We start from the raw sequence: 25744 nt of genomic DNA on the forward strand, positions 1-25744 counted from the left end.
AAACTCCGCCGCGAGAACAACGCGCGTTCCGCTGATCAGCGCCATTTTTTTTATTATTGTAGGTCAGTCCAATTAAGCGAAACTGCGCTTTGCCGCGGAAACTGCGAAGAAATTAAATAAAGAGACGTATCGATGAATAATTGCGATAATAATCGGATTACGCGAAATTAAAAACGCAAAGGATTATAATCGATTGTCACGATGTCGCCCGGCGAAAAATGGCGAATTACGTTGAAAAGAGAATGCAGAATTAATGAATTAAGAATTATTCACCGGCGTAAATTATTATTATTATCCGACACACAACGCGAAGTTTTGATTTGATTTGATTCATTAAAGTTCATGTAATTGAAACTTGAAATTGAATGAGTCCGCCCCTCATATTAGCAAGCGATTGTAATGCGATGAAATTAATGCCTGGAAATATACGTGTTATTCGATATGCGATTACGCGAATCGGATATATAATTATTCAACACAGCGACTATAAATTATTAATAGAATATATTATATGATAAAATTACAAAAAGAAAAAAAAGAATTGCGAATTCTTAATTTTGTAACGTGTGAAATGAATTTCGACGCTTTGCCGCGCTCAACCGCCTTTCACGCGATCATGTTCGAACACGATTTTTCTCATTTCATTGATTTTTTTAAATTATTCCCTTTATGTACAGACACGCTCAAATTGGCGCATAGTTTGATTAAAAAACTTTTTGTTTATCGTGGACAAAGAATATTGTGCGTTGCAATCTCGATGACGTCGCGCTTGTGTACACGAATTCACGTTTGCTCATCTATACACGCCTCGCAAAAGCTATCGTTAATATTTTATTTGTCCCTCCCCCTCCCCTTCTTTCCCCTCCCCCTCTCCCGTTCTCCCGCATTGTGTTTCCAGTTGGCTTGCTGCACTTACATCGCCGAAATGGGATTGCGCTCTGAAAAGGGATCGGGGGAAAATGTGTACAGGACGCACGACTCCGGCTCGAAATAGCCATTGTCGCGACTTCCGGTTCGTGCACAATGAGAAAACTTTCGATAAGAGAGATTGTGACCTTAAACTTGCCGTGGAACGCGGACTGGTCCGCGAGAGGATTATCCGTGGATGAGAGACTTGTGCTCACCGGCCGGGAATTATCGCGAAATTTTTATTTTCGATTGAAAAACATTTGTGCCCCAGTACCTCCGACAGCAAACTTTATCCTTTCGAAAAGTGTACGTTTCTCATATTTACAACAAACACGTTATATTGACATAGCGACAGACACGGGCGAGAGTAGCCATAGTTTGAATGCATAGACGGACTCCCAGGCAGCAAATACTCCTCTAATGACGTAAGATATGCGCCCGATTAAGCGATTATCTGTTCACTCTGTGTTAGATATCCAATGCGCGTTATTTCGAGGGTGCTTGCGTTAATTCACCTACGCGACCTCCCCCTCTTAACCCCGTTTCGCTGTGGCACGTCGACTATGCGAATCAATTCGCGCCACTATTTGACAGAGCCGCGCGCAACGTTGCGTCTTTGACATTCCGATGTATTCCTCTGAGAACGTAAACTGGCGCAGGAGTAACGCGTGTAATTTCAATTAAAAAAGAAAAAGGAATTCTTAATTCTAAATTCTTGGCTGTAGGAAGGGAAGGAAAGTGGAATCCCCGTCATTATTAAACGCGCGAATCCTAATGAATTACGATTCAAAATTCTTGCGAGTCAACAATTCGTTCGCAATTATTTTCGACGAGTCTACGGAAGGACGATTAGGGAAGAGGAGTTAATAGTCACCTGTAATATCACGCGGATTAATATCGATAAAGAGACTGACCTGGAATCCACCAAGGATGTTAGACCGTTGAGAAATGAACGGAATGCACGGAAATGCATCGCCCGCGCAACAATTTCATTCAGTATTTCGTCAGAGAGTCATTTCTTTCTTCTACAAACATTCCGCCACATATTTCGTATCGTGGCTCTCGGCTCGACTCGCCCACGCAAATTTATCCCCTTAACCCAGAAACGGAGTTATAGACGAGGTGTTTGCATTATATATTCTATTCGCGAAATCGGCTTTTCTCAGTATCAATATTTTCGTAGATTTAATCGCACCGAAAGTTAACTACAGAATTAAACCCCCCCCCCCCAATGTTATATATATAGATACATACACGATAAAATATCAAAATAGCACCGACTGAAAGATTTGCCAAAAATTATAATCGTCAGAAAGATCATTCGCAAAAAAAAAAAAAAATCATTAAAAAATAATTCTCGCTGTTTACGACATAACGCGCTCGTTGTAAATACTTTCCTTACTCTCCCGTCTCGGAGAAGAGAAAAGCCGAAGGATCGGAGGAAGGAAGAAGATATCGGGGGAGCAGCTCGTTATTAAATCGAACGCGACCCTTTGGCCAGTGGCCATCGCTCACGAATCCCGCGGGAATACCCTCGCGCTGAGGGATTACAGGTGACCAGACTCCTCCCATCGCATTCATTCCATTCCATTCCGCAAAAGCTGCCCATTACCGTCGGCGTATTGATTGATGTAACAGTTATTAATTCGCGTGCTCGATTATCGGCCCGCCGCCGCGGCCGATGTCTCCGTGGTTTCTCCGTAATGCAATAACGCGCGATAGCAGTAACGCAATTCCCGCGTCGAAGCGATCCGTCGTTATTCATTTAGACACGACGGCTCGACCCCTCCCTCCCCCCCCCCCTATGCCCCTCGCGACCGACGAGAGGGGTCTCCCGATGTCTGACGGCAAAAAAGTTGGAGAGTTTACGGGCGAAAAGGTTCGAACTTATTGCCCCCCCCCTCTCCTCCCCCTCCCCCCCGAGGAGCTCCACCGCGAGCGGAGTTTTGCGGGTAAATGGATAGGAATTTCCGCGAAAGTTTCCCTGAAAGTTGCACGGATTTTTCCTCTTTCGGGAAATATGTTTCGTATCGCGCGGGCTGCAACGATTGCTGCTCGGGAATCGTGCAATTATAGTTACACGCGAGATCAATTTTTCTCGACCCACCCCGAGGAAGTCTGCCTCTCGCGATCACGGTAAGGGTGTTTATTGTCGGGTGTAATGGATTTTTCCCCCGCTACATGACCCATAGTACGGACATGACAGAATCGAATCTTTACGAGATCACGTTGAAAAAATAATTAATAATGTACATGTTTTAAAAAAAAAAAAAAAGCGTCATAAATCTTGAAATCGATGACCAATAATTTTCAGCCACTTAAAAACAAAAAAGTTGTGGTCTATTCGTGTAAAAGGTTTTCGATTGTATGTAATTAATCGAATAATAATTTATATTGAATTTATATCGAATTATTTGTAACCCACGCGTGTGAGAATTTCACGAATCCTATAAAAAGGTTTTAGAGTGCATATTGCGCCACTTGCACGTGGCTGGCGCGATATATAAGCTACGACTGTTAATGCCGGCTGCATTATTAATCGCTACAAATGTATCCTGATGTGACTATAGGGCCACGGGCAGGCTTTTAAAGCCGTGTCATAGGCGTCGCCCATTAGCGAGATAACTTTTAATATCTTTGTGCCGCCAAGAAAATAACGCTATCAGAAACAGCGTCATAAAAATCTTTTCCTTTTTCGCTCGCATCGCTTCTCCCCCTTTCCGCCCTCCACCGCGAGTCTGCACTTCTAATGACGTAATCTCACCCTCCATTAATATGGACAACGGGAACGACGTAATTCGGAGCAAATTCGAGATAAATATCACGCGAAACTTTGTCGATTATCGCGAACACCTTATCATCCTGTACAACTGCTTTATGCAGAAATTTATAGTCGCGAATTTGTATAGTCACCGATACTCGCGACACATGTTAAAGTCTTTTGACTCACGGGTCTCGAACGAGGCTGTTTTCTGCCTTGATTTCGATCCTCGAGCGATAAAGACGCCTTTCGTGTGAGCTGCAACGCTCGAATATAAAGTACGAACGTACGTATTTTTCACGTTTGATTGAAAAATACGTAACAGACGAAATAACCGAAATAATGGCCTCGATCTGTGCAACATTAACCATTTTAATTGCTCGTTTTAGTAGAGTAGTTGAAGCTCCCAGCGAATCCAAGGCGTAAAACACTCACGTGCTTGTTCGTACACGAACGAACAACTGGAACAATCGAACCGAGACATTAGACGGTTGCCAGCGGCCATTAATCATACAGGACGAGGAGGCAGGTGATTAATGTTTCCCTCTGTGCGCGCTAACTTCGACCCCTTCCCTTTCATCGCCCATTTTCACACTCTCTCCCCGATTTTCTTCGAGTCACCGTTCTTCGGGTTCCATCGCCATTTCCCATCGAGATCATACCGCCAAACTGTCGACTACCCTCGCCGAGCGATTAATTTACTATATCCGTCGCTTAGCTCGGAGCTACAGCCACTTCGATTTTCGACTCTCGCAAAACCCCGTATATTCTGCTAATTTCACCAAGGCATGTCATTTAAAAAATATTACGCATGACGTTTGCGCGCGCGTTGTGTACAGGAAACATTTTACTGAATGTGAAATTTAGATGATATCCATTTGTAAAATCCATCAAACCGCATTTATAATTCACGATTCAAAATAATTTTCATTATGTAACCACAATATCAATTTATATAAAGCTGATTATACAATACTAGGATATAAGCGATTTTACAATGTATCGAATTCATTTTTCCGTAATGTGTAATTTCCTCGAATTTTTCCTACTCGATATTTTTCCATCTCGCGAAAGAATATCTTATATATTTTACATCAATTATAAATTTTACATAAAAATTTTTTGCCGATGAAAAAATAAAGTCAAAAAGTATTCAAAAGTAGAAGCATATATAATAATTTTAAAATAACCTATTGTATAATTTTAAAATAAACTTCCTATTAAGACGCCTGGATGATCGGCAGTTAAAAAAAAAAAAAAAAAAAAAAGAAAAAAAAAAAAGAAAAAAAAAGAAGATAATTAAATCTGCTGTATTTTGCGAAATCACCCCTCGTTCGCCGATAACGCTGCGGTCGCTATTTCAGACCGGCACGGGCCTTAATAAGACGAGATTTAGAGCGTCCCAGGTGGCAGACCGGGCCCCAGCAGTGGCAGTTTATGTTGTCGTGTACCCCGACGGAGTTCCCGGACCATTTAACCGGGACGTAAATGTTAAAAGCCCGCCGTCTCTCCCTTTACGCTCCGCGCGTATCCGCGAACGTTACGACCGGTTTTACATTCAAGCTTCGACGCGCTCTCAGATCCGCGGGGTCGTGGTCGGATGGTAGGAAAAGAATGTGCCACGCATGCCATGCTCTGGTGAAGAGCAAAAGGAAGACGCAAAGTAGAAATTATCGTGAAGAAACAGCCCGCTATCATTTTACGAGCTTCCTCATCCGCCGGCTGTGTAATCGGATTTATAGAACAATTCTTAGAACCGTCTATCGTGCACTCCAGCTCCTTTTTATAAGCTTAAAGGTAAAATTTCTCCATGGAAATTAATATAGAGCAGATTTTCTGTGTTAATGATTAATCTGCTGGAAAAAGCATGCTTGTAGTATATAAAGCTCGCGTATTAATTATAATATCATTCGTCATAATATCAATATTTAATATATCAATGCTACCATACAATAATTACGTTGTTTAATTAAATTGCCGAGGACTAAGGTTTGCGCTGCAATTCGTTAAAAATTAATGTATTACACTAATTCGAGATTCTTAAATTAATAAAAAGCAAAGAAAGCCCCACAAGTCCAGTTCCTTTTCTTCTCTTTTGTGCGCGATACATCCTCGTCGTGCTCACGGATCATTAAGAATTTTCCGCCGACTAATGGCATCGGCTGGATTACGAAGTTTTCAGAGCGCCACACCGGTTCCCGCATCGAGAGAACGCACCTAAGCACACCTGCACCCCTTTCTCGCAACCCTCCCTGAGACGCACCCTTTCCTTCTCTCGCGGGGAGGTCGCGCGAGAAATTTCCGCTCCGCGAGGACGGACTTTTCGCAGCATTTAACCGCCTCAGCTCGGGAGACCGTAAAGTTAAATATCGAAGGAGGATTTCTAAGACGGAGAGACGCGAGAGGGTGGAAGAAACACCACCGCCGCCACGTAAATTGGCTTCGCCGCCGGAGGCGGTCGGTTAATCGCGCGAGGAGGTCGCGCAGGTCGAGCAGCAAGCCGGGAGAACAAATAAAGAACAAAGTTAAAATTCAATTCGGCCGGAAGAAACAATCGAAGTCCTGGTCGCGAAAACTGGGAAAACCGTATTTGCGGTTGTTTCAGAAAGAAATCCAGAGAGACACATGGAAATTCTAAAAACTTCTCTGTTTTAAAAAAACGCAAATAATAAAATTAACAATAAAATGCGCATCGCGACACGTGTACTTATTTTTTCATTTATTTAAATATAAATATATTCTCAGAAATATGTATACGTAATTTATATCATAGTCTTCACAAAATCATAGTTTTCACTAAATCATAATTTTAAACAAAATAATTTTAAACAAAAAAAAAAAATAATTTATAATATATAAAGAAAGCAAAAAAGACAAATCAAGATTTCACAATGCTTAATCCTTTCTTGTGAAAAAAACATCGCTCTTCTCGCGAACGCCAATTACGTGCAGTAGAACAGATCAACCTTTCATCAGACCTTAGCAAAGTATGCGCATATACAGAATATATCCAATAAATCCACGTCATTAAAATTCAAGACATTATAATATTATAACATTAAAAAATTAAGATTTTGAGATTTAATCTATCTATATATATATATATATATATATATATATAGATTTAATCTTACATGCGCATACTTTGCTAAGGTCTGACGAAAGATTGACCTGTTCTACTGATATATATATATATGCAGTTAACTGTCCTAATTTTTATTCACTTCCATCATGCCGTCGTACGATTAAATGTTTATTTCCTGATCCGTATTTTCACGAAGACGAATCAATCGTCTTATGGTTGATCGGGAGATAAGTGTCAGTCCGCGATATGACAGGATCTTCTTTTCGGCACAAATCATACGATACCCGAACAGATCGAAGAATCCATCTGAGCAATAAGTAAGCCCCCGGCTGGCTACGACGCGGGTTAATCTTTCGAGCTGATTACAAGTCGCGAACAGCCGGACACAAATCCAGTTCCGCCGCTGCCAAAACCGTCCGATGTAAGCCTACTTATACAGCCGAACATGTAGCCGTACCAATCGTCGATTGGTAATCCGGGAATGTTTTCTGCCCGGTCCATTATCGGCTTAGTGCGGCTCCGGCGTTCTCTCCGCTCCGCAACGACCTGATTCCACGCGAGAAAAAAGGAAATGCCACCCTATACAACACGCGCTTTGGATAAATCGATAGTGTTAAGGATAGTTTTCTTACACGCCACTTGCGCATTCGCGTAAGTTTTTCAAGAAGATTCGAAAAGAAAAAACCCACGTTGTGACGACATAACGCGCGCGCGAACATTTCGATATAAATAACTACAATTTGAAAACTATATTTTTCGATAATTTTTGAAACATTGATAGTGAGGTAAATTGAGTTGTGTGTCCATTTCGAAGTGATCGTTCAAAACGCACATTTCCCGGCAATTTCAATTTGTCGTTACACACATTTAATGAGACAATAGAAATTTGTCACGTATGCAAATAAAAATTTATTAGAAAAAAAATTGGTTCGATTGAATGCCGCTCGTTTTTATCGGCGCAAAATGGATATCGTCTGCTTAAGGGCGATGCAACAAGCGTAAACATCCTGTTTTCACTGAACTTATGGAAAGAACGGCTTTCGTGTATGCACACCATCATCGAGGATATTATTCGCGGCGCTATGGAGCACGCTTAAAAATGCATGGGCCACTCAACCCGGACCGGAAGCACTCCGGTTATCCTGTTATCCGGCATCCTCAAGGATAAGGCTTGCCTTCCCTTAATGATGACCAGCAATATTTGCTCCTATGTTTTCCTACCGAGAGGAAAACGGTGCGCCGTCTCGTGCATTAGCGCGTCCTTCGCAAGATTACGAAAAAAAAATGTTTCATTTTCATGGATGAGAAAATTACACGTAAAAGTATTAAAAAATGATATGTCCATCTTTTTTCCGTTTTAAGAGATTAAAAGACATTTCTTTAGAAATTCTTCATCTAAAACTCTATAAGTTAAAATGTCGATTTAATTAACCATAAAATTCTTTATCTTTTGTTTCCTAGAATAAACTCGCTGATTTTTAGAATATATATTAGAATATATATATATATTTATATGAATCTGCATAGAAAGATCTATTACCTCTGTGTAATATTCAGAACTGTTCCAATTTAATTTATTATTCCCCCTGAAGTATTTCAATAACAAAGCAAAATGTCAATTCCGCCACGAGTGCAATTAGCATCTTACGAGTATCGCGCAAAATCTATCGCTACGCGCCAAGCAATCCCGGCAATCTCGCGGCGGCAAGGAGATTATTCTATAACTTTAACAATCAATTATTTAGAATTCAGTTATCTCGGCGGGGCTACCGACGTATATTCAATTTTAAAACTGCAAACAGTCGCCGGGGTGCCGCTCACTCAATATGTAAAGCGCGATGTAACTTCGCCGCGCGGCCGCAACTCGGCGCGCGGCGCAGATTAATCAAGCGGAATTCACGCCCGACTTGTAAACGTTGATCAAATATCCGCGAGCGAGTTAACGACCGCGGGATTGTCTGCGAAATTCGACTAATTCAACTCCCGGTGCGCGCGACATTTTTCGATGACGACATCCGTCGAAGTTAAATTACGTTAGAGCAGCCCTTTCGTTCCCGGTGTCCCCAATTAGGGGTACACCCTTTCCCTTCGTCGCGGTAACACGCAAACACACAGTTTGCGCATATTTCTTTTTTTCTCCTATTTTTTTTTTTTTCTTTCGTTTTCATAATTCTGCGACACTCTCCACGGAGAGCTTTCTAAATCTGTGAACCAATGGAAAAATCCTCCAAAAAAAAATTCCCACAACACGCCGCAGTCACGTGAAAAATTTCCATCCTTTCCTAATGTATATACGCGTACGTATATACTTGAATATGTATATAATTCATCGTCGCATTACACGCGATACTGCATTCAGCGTACCGACTGCGACCACTTTCAATATAAAACGAAGAAATAATAAATGAGCCGGCCGTCACGTACCGGGTGGTCCGTTGCTCACTTACCTGATAGAGGATGTCGAGAGTAATCGGGTAAACCAGGTGTTCCACGACGACTCGGAGTACGGTGTTGGGTCCGCCCTGAGTCTCGCCAGCACCTGTCACCTGATTTTGTCCGGCGATCGCGACCTGGTTGTTCGAGTTCTGTAACAGAAAACAAGAGTGGAAACGAATTAAGCAAGCTTAGTAGGAACGAGCTGATTACGAATATCATTCTGGCGTCCGAAGTACTGAAGATACAAATTGTCCGGAAAAATATAAATTTTATTTCACAAATGATCATTTTCATCGAAAATGAGTTTTTAATATTTCCTTTTGTATTTCCAGAACTTTGTACACGGGCAAATAATTGAAGATCCGTTTATATCGATCGTTTTATTATCGACATGTAACAGAACGTGATAAAAGTAATAATATCAATAGAAAAACAATCTTCAATTATATTAAATAATTATATAATAATCGATGTATTCATTTTAATCCAATATAGACTAAGGCTTTTACGTTGATAAGACACAAGAATATTCTATTCCGACGTCTCTGATATACACACAGATACTTTCACATCATCAAATAAAATTTAAATCGTACATTGAATGTATCGTTAATAAGTGAATGTTGCAAATTTTCTGCTTCTGATACAGTGCGGAATTATTTGCAGTGTTTGAAATGTGAATATACACATTGCAGAAAAATAAAAGAATTATTTGGAAATAACAACAAATAATAAAATCCCCAAAATTATAATACAAATGAGAGCACAAATAAATTATACATGTCCTCTACACGTTTTATACTTATTCAAACAAGCTGTTGTGTGTACCGAGGTGGATAAAATAATTGGAAATTCGCTGGTTTAAAAAATATTTCATGGATGACCTTACTGACTTCGATGCGATGCATGATCTTCCTCCTTTGCACGATCACATACAGATCACACACGGATATTTCTCTCTCGGCGTGTCTGCTGAGCGTGATGAAGCGGAATAGAAAATTATTTCTTTGAAGCGAGAAGCAGAAAGCAAGCGTCAGAAGAAAAACGAAGAGAAATGCGGGAGAGCAAACGAAAATAGATGCAAGAGTATTAAAATTGGACGCATACTGAGTGTAAAAACGGGGAGACATTATACTTTGTAAGTGAGAGCCGTATAATGGACGATGGCGCTGCTGGGTTATTAAAAAGAGCCGTGTCTTTCCGAGTCTCGTCGAGTGAAACACCCGGTAAGTTCGACCCTGATATTAGATTGGAAGAGAAGTGGATTGGAAAAGAAAATCGTAACAACGAGTATTGTTCCACGAGTTCTACAACAATCAGTTTGCGAGATCTTGTTCCATCAATTTACAGAATAATTATTGCCAGAGAAAACTATTATTATTTGCTAAACCAGTTCTAAACCAGTAATTCCATATTAGATATTTATATAAAATGTACAAGTATTATTTGCTCTGAAAAATTCATATACATATTTCATCGCCGTATAATATTTATTTATTAAAATATTTATTAAAATATTTATTAAAATATTTTATTAAAAGTGATGTTTTTCTAGAAATGTTTTGAAATGTTCTGAAAAATATGTGCTGGCCTAGGCAGTAAAATTTTCAATTAAAGAACGAAGTCATAGGAAATGCTAAGGAAATATGACGGACGGTTCTCTCGTCCTTCCTATCTTTCGCACGTGCGAAATGCGTTTCGTGGACCGTCGCCGTTTTCATCAGCTGCCGCTGCCGGTAAAGCTGTCAAAGTGAACTTTAAGGGGTACGACGCAGCGGACATTAGCATAAAATGCTAAAGAAACGCGCCACATTAGAATTTCGATGTAGATTAAAGCGCGGCATCCGCCCGAGCGAGGCTCCTAAATCTGACTTCGTAAAAATAACTTCTCTCGAGCTGAGTATCCTAACGAAATTTCCACCAGTGACGACGACAGAAAATCGTCTCGCTTCCTAGCTCGCGCAGAGTTGCCGGATAAATAAATTTTTAGGTATAAGTAGCAGACTACTAATTATCTGGTAATAGCAAGAAATTTTCTTCTTTGCTTCTATATGTGTATAAATAAAAATTTATTTTGTGCTGCTTGATAAAAAAAAAAAAATAAAATTCAATTTTGCAACTGACAGATATTTAATTTTATAAGCTTTAACCGACTTTGATAAAATGAAAACAGAGCAATGAAGAACAATTGATTATATTGTTATACCACGCATGTCGACTGTTACCATTTCCCATCGAAAGCCATTTCAGATTGTAGTAAGAAAATATACGTATGGCTTCGCGTAACATTTTCCACGAGGCGGTATACGTGTCTTTAATGGAGATACTCGACAAAAGCAATTCGGGATAACCGATAAACAAACAGGAAAACTGACACACAAGAACCACGATATCATCTTCGCGGAAGAAACGCAATCATGGATATACTACATTCGGAAAATATACTGTTTAACCGCAATATCTCGATCTCAAAAATACGACGTGTTGAGAAAAGCTATAAAAGCAACGAATAAAATCGAGCAACAAAGTATAGTTTCTCAGCGGCGAATGACGATCGCAATAATTCGGAAGAAGTGAACAATGCAGAAGATAAGCTAAAATTTTATCTCAGGGGATTCTGTTTTATAAACGATAAAATTGTTAATTTTGCAATGATATTAAACTAGACACGTGCTCGAATGAATATCTAAATTAAAATCTAGACATTTTTTTTAATCTAAATATTTGTTAAGTTATTCAAAAAGGGAAAGAATAATAATGTTGAAAAATTAATTTTGCAAATACATTAAATGTCTCAAAAATATATAATTAAAGAAAAAAAAAAAAAAAACAAGCGATAAGAAGGAAAAAAAACATATCATGATTTAAAAAACTTGATTGAATTTTCTCAAATTTCTCAAGAATTTCTCAAATTTCTGAAAAAGGAAAGTTACACGTTACTAGGCAACTCTTGAGCCAGCCGGTTTCTACGCATAATTCAGTTACACCCATCGTACGTGTCCATTTAATTGCATTGTAAAGCACGTTGGGGCTTCGTCGTAAGTACGGCGGATATTTCCGCCAACCGTATTCGCTTAATAATTTTACGAGCGATTTTATTGAAGTTCGCATCGCGCGCTCGCGGTTTAGTCGAGTTTCCGCACAAATTCAAAGCGGCTTCCAACGGCGAGCGGTGTTGATGGAGTCTAAGTGTTTCTAACTGCAAATGTACTGTAAATGATTTACAGAAAAACTCGATGTCGGGATTAAGCGGAATGGAAATAGACCAATTAAAGTGGATGAGAGGATGACCGGAAACGTGAAGAATAATTTTCGAGCGAGATCGAGATCAGCGGCGGACGTTGAAGATAATTAAAGTACAGCTGCTCGATTTCGAATTTTGCGCTCACTTGAAATTATGAACAATTCGCAGGGAATGCTAACGAGGCGATTTCATTATTAGAAATTAGAATTAACCTAACGTAAAGGCGTAAATAAAGTGTCTCGGTGTAATTCATCTAGATCGTTCTGATGATGAGCGTTCGCGACGGATAATATTCGAGATCGCCGCGTTTTCTTAGAAGGGAAGGATTAATTTCGACATCCCGACATCGAGAGAGAAGGGCGAGAAGGACAGTGGAGACGAGAGCGAAAGTTCGCCAGCTGCTAATTAATTAGCCTGACAAACGTTAACTGACGGCTGTTTCCCTTCCCATCGGATCTACCCGCCGGCCGTAAGAATGGCGTGCGGCTGGTCATTTTATCCGGGAATTAATCCTAAAAGTTGCGCGGCATATATCCTAGGCCTCTCCGCACCGCGTTCCGTCTCCGTTTCTTTCCCATCTTTTCACCCCGATGTCGATCCTACCCTTCCAATTAGCGGCCCATAAATTTCCATGCGTGCGGAACATAAATTCGCGCCGACGCTCCTCGTTCTTATTTCCCACCTTCTCTCGCCCTACCCCCCCCCCCTCCCGATAGGGGCGGTTTTTTTTCCAAAGAAATTCCCGGGATCGTTTCCTCTCTCCCGATGCAATCCTTTTTATCGAAACCATGCGTCTTTCGCGCGAGACACGCGATATCGAGAGATGGGATTCCTGGAATCCCATCAAGCCGCCACGAAAGAAATTTTCCGATGGCTTCGGTGCGCTCTCGCGAAATCTAATTTTATTTGCCGCTTATCGGAACGAGAATCAAATACGGAAGGGATGTTTAGCGCCCGGTCGCGCCGGAGAGTCCAGTCGGCGCTATTTATTAGTGGCGCGAACGCCGGTAAATTTCGCGCGCGACTAATTATGCCGCGGTATAATATTCCATCTCTTCCGTAATAAACTCTTCGGATTTGCGATAAATCTCTCGACCTCGCGCGCAAAGGTTTCCCGTTATATTCCGTCACGCCCGTTAACGGTGGCTCTCGAAAATGTAGCATAAATTAATAACGAAGTTACACAGTTATCATCATCTTATTTTAGTTGCAAATCATCTGCACGACCGAGCCGCATAAAATTATTTCGAAATGAACAGCCACATATAGAGACAACAACGTATGCTGCTGGATATTTACTAATGTGTATGACGTATATATTAACTAGTTCCTAATTAAAATTATAATATTATGCTCGTGTTAGAGTTATGGCGCACTAACTAGGTTGTATGTCAAAGTTTTCGTTATTTTTGCGGAAAATTATTCGCACGTTTCGTATTCACGATTGCAAATAAAATCTGCATGAAATAGAAGACTCGCCATAAATTATGCATTACTTAATCACGCGCAACATTTCTAGAAATGTAAATTATGTAATTAAATTAATAAATCTCTTTTTCGTTCTGCATATTTTTTTCGTTCAGGCCACGCTACGTTCATTTCTTCTGCATTTTTTCACAGTAAAACTGTGCCTTTTGTTCAATGAGAAGCGTCACTATAACACTGAAAGACAGACGTTTTCCCTTCCAGTACTCGTAGATTACGACGGAAAGATGGAAAGGGATCTGCTCTCTTCCTACCGCTTAGAGCGACTTAATTATACTGAATCGATAATAAAGTCACCATCTGCGAGCGGCCAGGAGAGGCTCAATTAAAGCCGTCCTTTAAGCCGCTAAGGAAAGATCTTCAGAAGAGAGACGGAAGGAGGTCTTCCACCCGAAAACTACTATTCCCGTTCGAAACTCCCATCGTGAAATAATAATCCTAATTATTGTTATCGCGAATCGCACAATAGAAGCCCGGTGAAATAACGGGCAGTTCCTGCTGCCGCCGTTACTTTACGGTGCTTAGCAACCCCTTTAGTGATATACGGGGGGTGCTTTAATCGTCGCGCCATTTTCTTCGGACTGCAAAAATTCTTCGGCAAAAAGGTCTTATATTCCGCCAAAACAAACAACACGTCATTAATCTGACTTAATAATCGTCATTGGCTTGAATCATTTCGTGCATTCTCGTGCGTTAACGTGTCTTTTAATGTTTTTACCGCGGAGACATTTCGAAAGAGGAATTACACTTGTCGGCCTCGGCCGAAAGTGGCTTCGCTCGTATCGCGCATCCCCCGTAAACGCGCTCCCACTAAAAACAGGCAAGTGATAAAGCGGCGAGTATCGCTCCAGAATGTTGTGATCCGCAACGCGCACGTCGGCCTGCATTCCGGGGCTACGAGATTGCCGCGGCGGAACGCCTCGGTCCGGATCGTTACCACGGCTATGCACTTGCCCGAAGCCGCTTTCAAGGGGTGAAATAACTACTCCTACGGGTAGTTTCTATCCCCCTTTGATAGCTCGGCCTCGGAACTAACGGTGAGTGCCGGGACTGAGAACATTACCATAACCTTCCATTACTCGTTGCCGCCGATCCTCTATCTTACTCCTCACCCCCGCCCCTCTTTCTTGATCTCGCGTATCCTCTTACTCTCCCTTCCCTCTCGTACGACATCTTTCTCTCCGGCCAATCGCGGCCGGCTATTTCGCGCATCGACGTCTCCGCCGCCAGATATCCTGGGCAAGATTCTGGTCCAGCCCCTTTTTTTCAACCGCGATTGTAATCCGGCGCCGTAAAGCTCCGTTCAAAAGCATCGCGACGCGAGAACGAGCGTTAAAGTTTTACACGCAATCTCTCGCAAAGATCTGAACACGGCGCGGATGTTCCTCGAGCTCTTCCTCACTTTCTATTTACTTAGAAATTTGCAAACCGTTCTCCATCCGATACAATAAGTCGATCCATTCGCGCTAACACGTCACGATCTGCATAAGTCCTTCTCGCCGGGCGAATCTTGGCTCGCGCTTAAGATTGAAACTTTCCAAACTTTAAGCACGATCGAGGGACTTTGCTCTCGCGGTTTGGATCTTTCAGGACCGACTGCTGCGTCTTCAAGTTTTCGTTTCGTTTTTGCGATCCTGCGGTAAGAATCCTTTCTGATAGATTTTTCGACTCTTTTTCTCAACATCACGATATTATTTCAAGCATCTGAAAAACGTCACTCCGACCGGAGGCGTTTTCGGATAAAAACGATCCGGATGATAAATAACAATACCACTCGGCATTAATTCTCACGATAAAATACGAAGCGGTAGCTCACACGCTATTAAAAAGACGGCGCTTCCAAACTCGGAACGGAAAAGATGACGACGATTAATGACTTGCACGACGGGGCATCGTTTTTTTTTTATATCGTCTCCCTCTCAGAGACTTTGTATTGTCGAAACCGGTTATTTGATCAGCAATACACTGTTCATTTAATTGCATTGAATTTGAGTAATGATACCGCCCCTCTCGCCGCTGAAGTTATTGAAAACGTGACGAAAGCAGCGCGCCTCCGAGAATGATTAATACCGTTACTACGACGATTGTTATCCTTTTTTTTTGTGGTCCCGTTGCTTAATTGCGTTCGATCTGCAACTCCGAATAAATTACATTCGCCTGGGAATTATTTGTTTCGATGGAATGAGAATTGCGATGAGAATTTCGAGAGTAAGTCCTCCCGCCTGTCCCGTCGCTCAACTCGCTCTGTCGAATTGCCCGAGAAAATAATAGTGTCTGAGAAAATAAGAGGATTCCGCGGGTCGCGATATCACCAGCAGCTTTAAAATCCGTCTGGACTCTGACGCGGAGTTGCGGCATCCTATTAAGACCTAAATTATTCGATTACGTGGATATAATATAATAATTCATGGACTCATTAGTAACAGTTAAAGATATAAAAAAGCTCTCGACATATAATTACAATCTTATTATTCTAAATCTCTTGCATTAACTAACAGATGTTTTCTTCCACACTCACCTGTAAATTTGCTTGGCGAAAAGTAGATAATAAGAATTTTAACAGATATCTTCTATTTCTCTCTCTCTCTCTCTCTCTCTCTCTCTATCTCCCTCCTTTTCTGATCTCTAATTAATATCGCCAACTATCATTCCGTGATACGTTGTTTAACTTCATTTCGAGGGAATGCGGAACGACCTTCGCGATGCAACACGCGCTCGAAGGCGGAACGAAGGAATTAAGAATTAATGAACACTTGGAGGCGAGATGCGGCGGCCGATTGCCGGGAAACGTCCCGCGATTTCTTGGCGAAACGAGCGAGGATAACACGTCGGAATACGGCTATCCACAGAATGTTCCGTGGATGGGGGAGAAAAAGAGAGAAGGAGGCGTCGTTAAAAAAAACGAGGAAGAGCCCGATAAGAAAACTGCGCGGGAAGTGCCGCGCGCTCGTTACACGAGCAGCGCAAAAATTTTTCCTGAATAATTCATCGGCCGGCGCGGCGATGGAATTTCCGCCGTGTACTATGTGTGCGGCGGAGACGCGACCGTGATGGCACGGCGGCACGAAGCCAACGTGTATATCACCGCTAATGGACAGCGAAGGGCGCGAAATAAAAAGTAATCGGACGAACTTCATCAGAGCGACGTCCCGCGCTTAAACCGGAAACGGCGGAGAAAAGAAAGTGGAACGATCACTGCTCGCAGCTGCGATTCGACAAATCGGTCGCGTTTCTCAAATGATTATTTCGCTTCGTTTTCGTTCGTGGAATTAATTATTTTCAGAACGTATAAATTAATTAGAAGAAAAATACCGTGAAAGCTGAACAAAGAATGAGAGAGAGAGAGAGAGAGAGAGAGAGAGAGAAAGTGAGTCATATATTTAATTCATTAAACGCATTCAATTTTTTATATCTCGACGCGTTTGACACGTCCATATTCGATTCAATGCAATTCGCCTCGATCTTCGCGCGTCACGTGACAAACGGAACGAGGAAAAACTCGAAAATCCCATATGCGATTCCGTCAAATTAAATTCCATCCATTAAATTCACGTTCACGGCTCGATCTCGGCCCGATACCGGTCTTTGTTGCCGTGTTCCCCGTTCGCGTCGACGCCGTTAACGACACGACGTTACCACGCGTAGTTTGATCCGGGAAGAGAATTCGTTGGATCCGGTCGATGGTACAGCCATCGATTTCAATCATTCGCAACCCTGACACCGTTTTCTCACCCCCTTTTCGGATACGCGCGCGCGACGCCGCGTATTCCATTATACGCGCCGAGTTTTTCGACCCCGACAGTCTCGCTTTTTCACCATTTTTGTTTTTGTTTTTTTTTTTTTATTCGATCTCTTTTTTTCTCCTTTTTCCGTCTTTCCCTATCCTTTTTTCCCTCTTTCTTTTTCAATGCTTGTACATGCGCTCGCGAGCGGGATAAAGAACGTGCGTTCATTGGACGACATTACGAGCGGGATTCACCGCTGTCAAAATGATGGAGTGGCCCACCCAGCCAGACGGACTCTTCTCTGCAGTCAGAATAATCAGTCTTCCCGGCTTGTAGCGTCACCCCTTTTCCACCCCGTCGCACCCACCCGCGTTCACTCAGAGCCACTCGTGCCATGGGAGAACCCGTTCAGGACCGTCAGAGCTATCTTTGGCGCACTATGCTCGTACTGTCGAACTAAATCGAACGAGCAACGAGCAACGAGTCGGAACCATACTTGGTAAATTCGTGAGAAAAAGTGAGAGAATTCGCGGAAAGATAAATTTCGGAAGGATCGTTCGCACGCTTTCCCTTTAACTCCTCCTCTAGTGACGTGAGTATGTTTTCTATTTTCGCTTCTTCCTCAAACTTTTATTGCCGTTACGTCACATGTCCACGTGACGATATGATATAATATATCCATTATGCATTTCTGAGAAATAGCCCCCAGCACATACGGCTGCTCATACGGTATTCACCCCTAACGCTGCGACATTTACCAAACCATCTCATAAAACAGTCAGATAATTCCTATCTAAAAAATTCATCACGAAGTCGAAAAGTCGAGAACACGTCCCTTACACGTCGCTTACGTTCCCAAGATACTCTTACTTCTTGATCCCCGTGTATGCTCACCTTCCGACATGAGGAAAAAAAAATGAACGATCTATTTTCGCGCATCCCTCTCGGCAACCCTCGCGCCTCGTTCCGTATTGATGTAAACTGCCAATAGGCTCGTGTGTGCGGCTTCGCGATACGCGTACAAAGCCGTCGATACCGAGATCGGATACCGAGGAGAGGGTGCACAAGGGCTTCGGGGGAGGGAACGCGGACGACCGGCCGTACTCTTTTCCAGGAAAAAGAGGAGGGTGGGAGAGGGAGAGAGGAGGTATGGCAACCTTTCAGATTTGTTGCGGGGAAATATTCGATTTTTCTCGCCATCGGCGAAAGAAGCTCTTTTTCTCTTTTGCGTCGACGGGGAGGAGGTGAAATATGACGCGGAGGACACGGAAAGAGCGCGTCGAATGCGTGGAAATGATGGATTAGGTTGGCATCGTTTATACCTTTAACTCGCGACGAAAAAGGGGCGGCGGCTCGACCCACCCTCTCCCGTGAGCGATTTGCCGCGCGATTTGCGTACGTCTCTAACGAGGGTTAAATACATGACGCTCCTTTTATTTACTTTACGTAGAAACGCTCGGTCTCAATAACAGGGTCGCGCACAACATTGTATTTCATTGGACGATCTGAATGGCGTAGTTAACTATTGTGTCCATGCTAATGCCGGTATGCCATTATCTCCACGCGACGATTGCAATAACGCTGTCAGCAATTACGATTATCTCGTTCCATCCGCATTATAATTGCCGGAGTAATTAATATCTATCCTCAAATCGAAATGTGAGACACTATGCATACGTTGTAAATGTGTTTAGCTGCGACGTCAGAGAGGCGAGAAGTCGCATGTACCCGGCGCTTTTTCTCGTGTCATGCCACGTACGTTGAAATAAACGAGTTCGCTCGCATGCCGTTAGCCGCGATAAAGCGCACCCCATAAAACGTCTCGCGAACACTCCAGTTTCTGGATCGTGAATTAATAAATAGATGCGGAAATTAATCAGCCGTCCTGTGAAGTTTACTTTTGTCGGAAATGCTGGACGTTAAATTACATGGCCATTTAAGTTAAATTACAGTCGTGCTCTATTGAATTGCGGCGTGTCGGAAAGTTTTTCCGCGCGTCCGCGAAAAGCGCATCTATTTCGGCCACCATGCCGCCTAGGAAAAATTATGCAATTTCTCGTCTTCCTGACGTGATAATGCGATATGCGCGACGTAGAGCGTACTGCTTCGGAAGTTGAACGACAAAAGGCGGAATAATATCCAAATTCAATTTATAAAAACGATTTCTTTCTTAGCAATGACGGGAGTCACGAGCCACGCTGACTGATTAAATGATATCAATATCGCGCAACTGTTATATATATTGAAATAAAGTGTAGGGCGATGTAGACAAGATAATATCAGCGGACGATCTATTCGTCCCGCGAGATACATAGATATTCTCGGTCGGATCCAAATTTCGGGAGCGAAAACGACATTTCCTCTCAGCGATAAAGCTTGCTCGCATAGTCGGTCGGATAAGCGGGGGTGCGCTTTGCTGGATCAAGGGTGCGTGGAGAGGACTCGGCCCCTGTAGCGCGACGGGGTCTTCATGGCTTGCATATTTCAGAGCTCGATACAGTGAATGTAGGTCTAACAATGGCACATTGTTATTCGGACCTGTCGCGGCTGCCAGCCAAAGTGAGGTAGGATGGCTGTGAAGGGAAAGGAGGAGGAGGGGGAGGAGGATTCAAGCCGCCGGCCACGGGAATACAGAGGGTTCGCGGCAGCGGTGGATGGCTACGCGCGGGCAAGATGGTGTAATATTTTTAATGGAGGGTGTCTCGGGTGATCTACGGCGCGCTGCATTGTTTCCGTGAGACGCCCCGTGCATTGTATCTCCCCCCTCTTTCTCAACCCTCTTTTCTCACCTGCCTCCTTCCGTCCGCCTTACCCACCTCCTTCTCACGTCGCTCAAACAAACGACGCGAAAGCCTCCCCGAAAAAAAATTGCCGAAAAATCACCGTGCCACCGTGAGGTGTCTACGATGACTTTAAAATAATATGAAATATTGCGTGTCGCAAACGCATTCAGATCGCATCCAACTGGCGTTAGTTACTTGCTGTTGAACTAAAACGATAAAAATTATAACCGCGACTCTTTTGACAAATACCGAATGTTCTCGCGAACTGTGGCCCACCTGTGTGAAACTTCGTAATCGCAATAAGTCGCGAGCGAAGAAAAATGATTCCTATAAAAGCAAGACGGTGCCGAGATAGTAAAAGGAAAATCAGCAGCGCGGATACAACAATCGCGCCGGCGGGTTTGTATCGCAACATATTAATTATTAAATGTAACGGGAGGGTCGGTTATTGAGGCACCCCCATCGTTGTATTCGCGTTCCACGGGAACAATGCCCCAAATTACGCCACTCCGCCGCGCGTATATACTCGGCCTGAAGGGAAAAAGAGTGTGAGATCCATTGCCAGTTTCCCTCCGGACGGCAAGATTATATATATATATATATATATACGCGCGATCACTTTTCCGGCTTTAACGCCCAGCTTTTATGTTGCTCGCAATTACCCCGGTGGAAGGCATTAGCCCGTAAACAATGGCCGCGCGGCAAACAGATTAATAATCCTTGTCGAGATTAAGCCAGTACGTATTATTTAACTCTTTAATTGGACGTTAGGTGCTTTTTCAATCTAATCGCGACGTATTGTTAACAAATTTCGGGTCTTTAATTTAACGCCACAATTGCCGGCGCTCCGGTCGCGTGTCCCGATCTTCCTTTCATTTCTGCCCTGTCTCTCTCTCTCTCTCTCTCTCTCTCTCTCTCTCTCTCTCGTGCTGTAATAATTTTTATATATACCGCGTACGTGTATATGTCGTTTATACGTAATGTTCCGTGCATACCATTCATTCGTTCCCCATGCATTTTTATCGCCTCGCCGTTGAATCGAATATTCAACTTCACTTTTTCTACCCTCGAGTTCTAGCCTTCTGTTTTTCCAGTTTGTCGCTGTATTACTTTGCATTCTGGCTATATTGCTTTTTCTACTCAGAAATCGCTATCTCTTTCTCTCTCTCTCTCTCTCTCTCTCTCTCTCTCTCTCTCTCTCTCTCTCTCTCCCTTTTCGCCCTCCCCCGCTAGTATGACAGCATCTACAACGTAGAAAGTGTACACGGCTGCAACGGTAACCTAGTGCCCATAATAAAAAGCAACGACAAGGTTTTAGTCAAATGCGTCGCTTAGCGGACACGTTTACTCCGTGGTAACGCTGATTTATTCATGATCGTCGCGTTTATCGCGACGCCGCGCCGGTAAACGTCGGCGAAAAATATTAATGTTGACACGGGTTAATTGCAGAAAATTCATGTACGCGGGGGAGTTCCTTTCTTTTTTCGCGTTCCTGTTTACACACCTCGGCCTAGACAAAAATAGTCCGCAAGTCTCTCTTTCGCTCAGACCGGCGTTCCCGCGTTTCAAAAACAAACTCGGAAATCATATCAGACTCCCTCCAAAATTTCGCTCAGGGATCATTTAATTAGAATTTATATTCTGCGTGATGAAACACGCGACTGCGTGTGGAATGCGTAGTGTCATCAAACGAGGGACGCTCATCAGCCGCGCTGTATCGCTTTTCTTTCTTTTCCGCCGGCGGAAAGTTTTCCAAGAGAGAACGAGGAAAAAAGTCCGCTGTCCGCCCCCCTGTCTCGCCGACGGTGTAAAGCAGAATTATGTCGCGCCGTTATAGCTGAGACACACGAGGCTGCTACCTCTTACCGGGCTTCCTGCCGGGGCGTGGGTTTAGTTAGTAAGCGAGCAGGCGAACGAAAGGCTACCGAAAGTTTCCTCGTTGGGAAAAACCATTAGCCGGCCGCGCGCCTTCTCTTTCGTGCACGAGCTCAGGCGACACACTTTCGTCGGCTTTGTCACGACCACCGCGCTGAGCGGAGTCTGTTTTAAAAGGTATCAGACTCCAGCCGCGGTCACCCCCGCGAGGTGATAAAAATTTTCCGCGCGCGTGGCCTATCGCGCCGAGTTTTTCCACCGTGAGGATTTCCGCGCCATGTCGGTACGGCTGACGAAACGACGGACGAACCCAGGAACACTCGCGAACTCGGTCGTTCGCCGGATCCATCATCGTGCGTGTGTCAAACAAAGGTGCGCACACAGTTCGCTACGTAGATGAAAATCGACTGAATTTTATAAACATATCCGAAATAAATAATATGGATTAATTTTTGAATCGAGTGCCTTTTATGAAATTTATATTTTGTTTGATATAAAAAAATATGCTAAGGTAAATCTTGAAAACAATAGTCGAGCCTTCCACGTCATTTCATTTAAAAAAATTAAAAACTCGGATATTTGATAACGAAATAAAAAGAAGAACGAATATTTAGTTTCGCGGACTATTGAGAGATGTTTTTCGGCCCGTAGATATTTAACAACAAATAGCTCGCGTCGGAAAGTTCTGTGTTTTATTTCATGTTATTATTTCATGTTTACTGACATATTTGACAATGATACATAAAGGTGCGAAATAAATACCAATTAGCATCGGGGTCAAGTTACAATATGAGTGCATGCGCTGTTATAATTAAAACTCCCTGATGCTTTTTACCTTTTAATGTCTCTCGCTAATGTCGCAAATATTGTAAATCTAAATAATATCAGATTAACCGGTGTTATAAAAATAAATAACACGATGTAAAACGATAATGTAAAAACGACATGTAGAAACGCTATGTTACGATGTCAGTAACGAATGAATATTTCTCTGGTGAAAAAAAAGTTTCAAATTTCCTCACTTTCTCGTAAGTTCGTGCGCATACCTCGCGTTCCGTAACACAACTCCATTTATAAATAGGTATATCACTGTGAAATTTCTCTCGCGGTGCATGCCAAGGTATTTACGCGCACGTCCAAATTAAATCCCGTCAGCGTTCCAAGCACAAAAGCGAAATCATTTGAACTGGGGATGGGGATGGGGTAATAAAAACGGCCGCGTAAAAGCAGTCGGGGATACCTAAATTAATCCAAATTACCAACTAATATGGAATCGCGGGAAGGCGTAACGCGCCCGGCGAGAAGCCACATAAAAATATCTTTTAATTCCGGGCAGAGGTTTCTAGACTGCGACGGAGAGCTCTTCGCTTGGAGCTTGGAAACTCGAGGAAAGTGCATTTCGAGAGGTTAAAAGTAGACTGGCGAGGCTGACGATGCCTCTGAAACTTTGTGAACGCGTAAAAACAAACCGATCTGGAAACAAGTGTAACTTATTTAGATCGAGGTTACACGGCGATTCAAATCGAGCTGACGTTTACGTTCGAAAAATTAAATAAGCCAATATATCCGAGACAAACGTAGAATTTAGTCTTTAATGTCTATTATTAAAACATATATTTTCAATTTCGACGTAACTTCAGTATATCTGTTATTCAAATGCGTATCAATATTATTTCAATTTCCATGTAATTTTACACATTCAGAGCGCATAATTGAAAGCGTCTAATTGCTCGCATAGTTTACTTCAATGATATTTAATTTAATCTTAATTAGATCTCTCTTGATAATAATGAATTATATTTTTGGGCACAATGCTGTCACGTTTCCACGTTTTTTATCACTTGTTATCCGAAATGGTTATTTTTACCTCGTTTATTCCTGCTCTAAACAGCACGGTCGCTCGTTGCGGGAGGTGAGCTCGACTCTAAATTAATTACTAAACAATGCCGAGGCGCCACGGCGCATGGCGTCTTTATTAAACGAGTTCGCCAACCGGGCATTTACTTAACCGACACATCATCCCACAGGGGCTGTCGTGTTTTAACTCATAAATATATTCCTTTTCTCTTTCCCCCCTCTAAATTCAATTTCTCCTATTTGTATCGTGCCTTCGTCGACCTGTTTTTCGTTCAGTCCATATTCTATTATTATGTATCTCGAATAATCGATATCGGGGAAGGCTTCTGAGTCCCTCAAATATTAGAAGATATTTTAATCGAGAGCAAAAGGCGTGTGCGTCGTCACGGATTTGTTTCTTCGCGTTCATATAAAATTGATTTCCCATTTCCAGACGGCGAGTACAGCGAAGGTTGCCGCCGCACCGGAGACTGAAACGACATTTGTCTTGTGTTCGGGCCGCAAAATTTCCGGCATCATCGTTGCCCACGTAGAGACAGAGGCCGATGCACGAACGTTGCATCGCCGAGGCTTTCACGGCGATTGCTTTTTCGGCGTCGTTTGTCAGCCCGGACGCCCAGCGAGAAATCATTCGACCGTAAAGAGAGCGAAACGCGCCGTGAAACTCTCCGCCGACCATCTTTGCATCCCCTTTGGAAGCGTGTTTTCTTCCTTTTTTCCTTACCCTTGGGGAAGATGAAAATAATTTTAATGTTGCTTTTATATGAGTGTTACTAGCGTTTAACCGACTTTAGCTTCTGACGTCAGTGATCGAATGGAATATTTAAAGCCAGGAATAATATGAGATACAAGATTATATTGAAAAAAATTACGGTTCATTAAAAATACTTGGAAAAACGTATCTTTTGATCGAATTGGCGTGAAATTAATATTAAAACTTAAACATTCTTTTATTCTCGAATAAATTCTTAATATAAATATAAAAGAGAGAAAGAGCTTCTCGATACACTGCAAAAATTGCTGATTCTAATTTAAAAAGTCTGCTATCATAATCATGGATTATTTTGGTGTTATTTTGATTACTTGACTATACTAATAATTTTCTCAGTATTATTTTGACAACAATAATTGGAAAAATGTGTATGTATTGCATAGATTTTTATTTTTACCTAACTTGCGCAATTGATCTTTCATCGTAAATTTAGTTTCAAGTTAAGTCAACTACTTAATATCGCAATAATTAATTTAGCAAACATACTTAATATTTTTTCTCCATTTGAAGTGAAAATTAACCAAATAAAATTTACTTACAGGTATATTTAATATCGGAAAAAATAAACGTTAAAAATTGAATCTTCATGAAGCAAGTTAAAAAACGTTTCAACATTTTCCAAAAATAAAATTCTGTCGGAAATATAAAAAAGTATACTTTAAGCACATATAAAATGTGCTTAAATCTGTTATCAAGTTCTTCTTGTTCCACATATTTGACCGTTTATTTAACAAGGCGTTAAATAAATATATTACGATATGCATTTGCGGGAGTAAAATTTGCATATAACAATTCCCTGGAATTATGATAAA

The 25744-nt window shown here is 42.2% G+C and overlaps 1 protein-coding gene across 14 annotated transcripts in view; it reads right to left on the reverse strand.

The window, feature by feature from the left end:
• The window catches only part of heph (polypyrimidine tract-binding protein 1 heph), a 366198-nt gene that overhangs the window by 39306 nt on the left and 301148 nt on the right, over positions 1-25744 (reverse strand). For all 14 annotated transcript variants that reach the window (XM_011646796.3, XM_089074312.1, XM_089074317.1 and 11 more), the window contains one exon: positions 9203-9340. In XM_011646796.3, coding sequence (XP_011645098.1) covers positions 9203-9340 — 138 coding nt within the window. The remainder of the gene's footprint in view (positions 1-9202; positions 9341-25744) is intronic.

Source organism: Pogonomyrmex barbatus, unplaced genomic scaffold (genome assembly GCF_055798465.1).
Source record: "Pogonomyrmex barbatus isolate J1 unplaced genomic scaffold, ASM5579846v1 scaffold17, whole genome shotgun sequence".
Taxonomy (NCBI): domain Eukaryota; kingdom Metazoa; phylum Arthropoda; class Insecta; order Hymenoptera; family Formicidae; genus Pogonomyrmex; species Pogonomyrmex barbatus.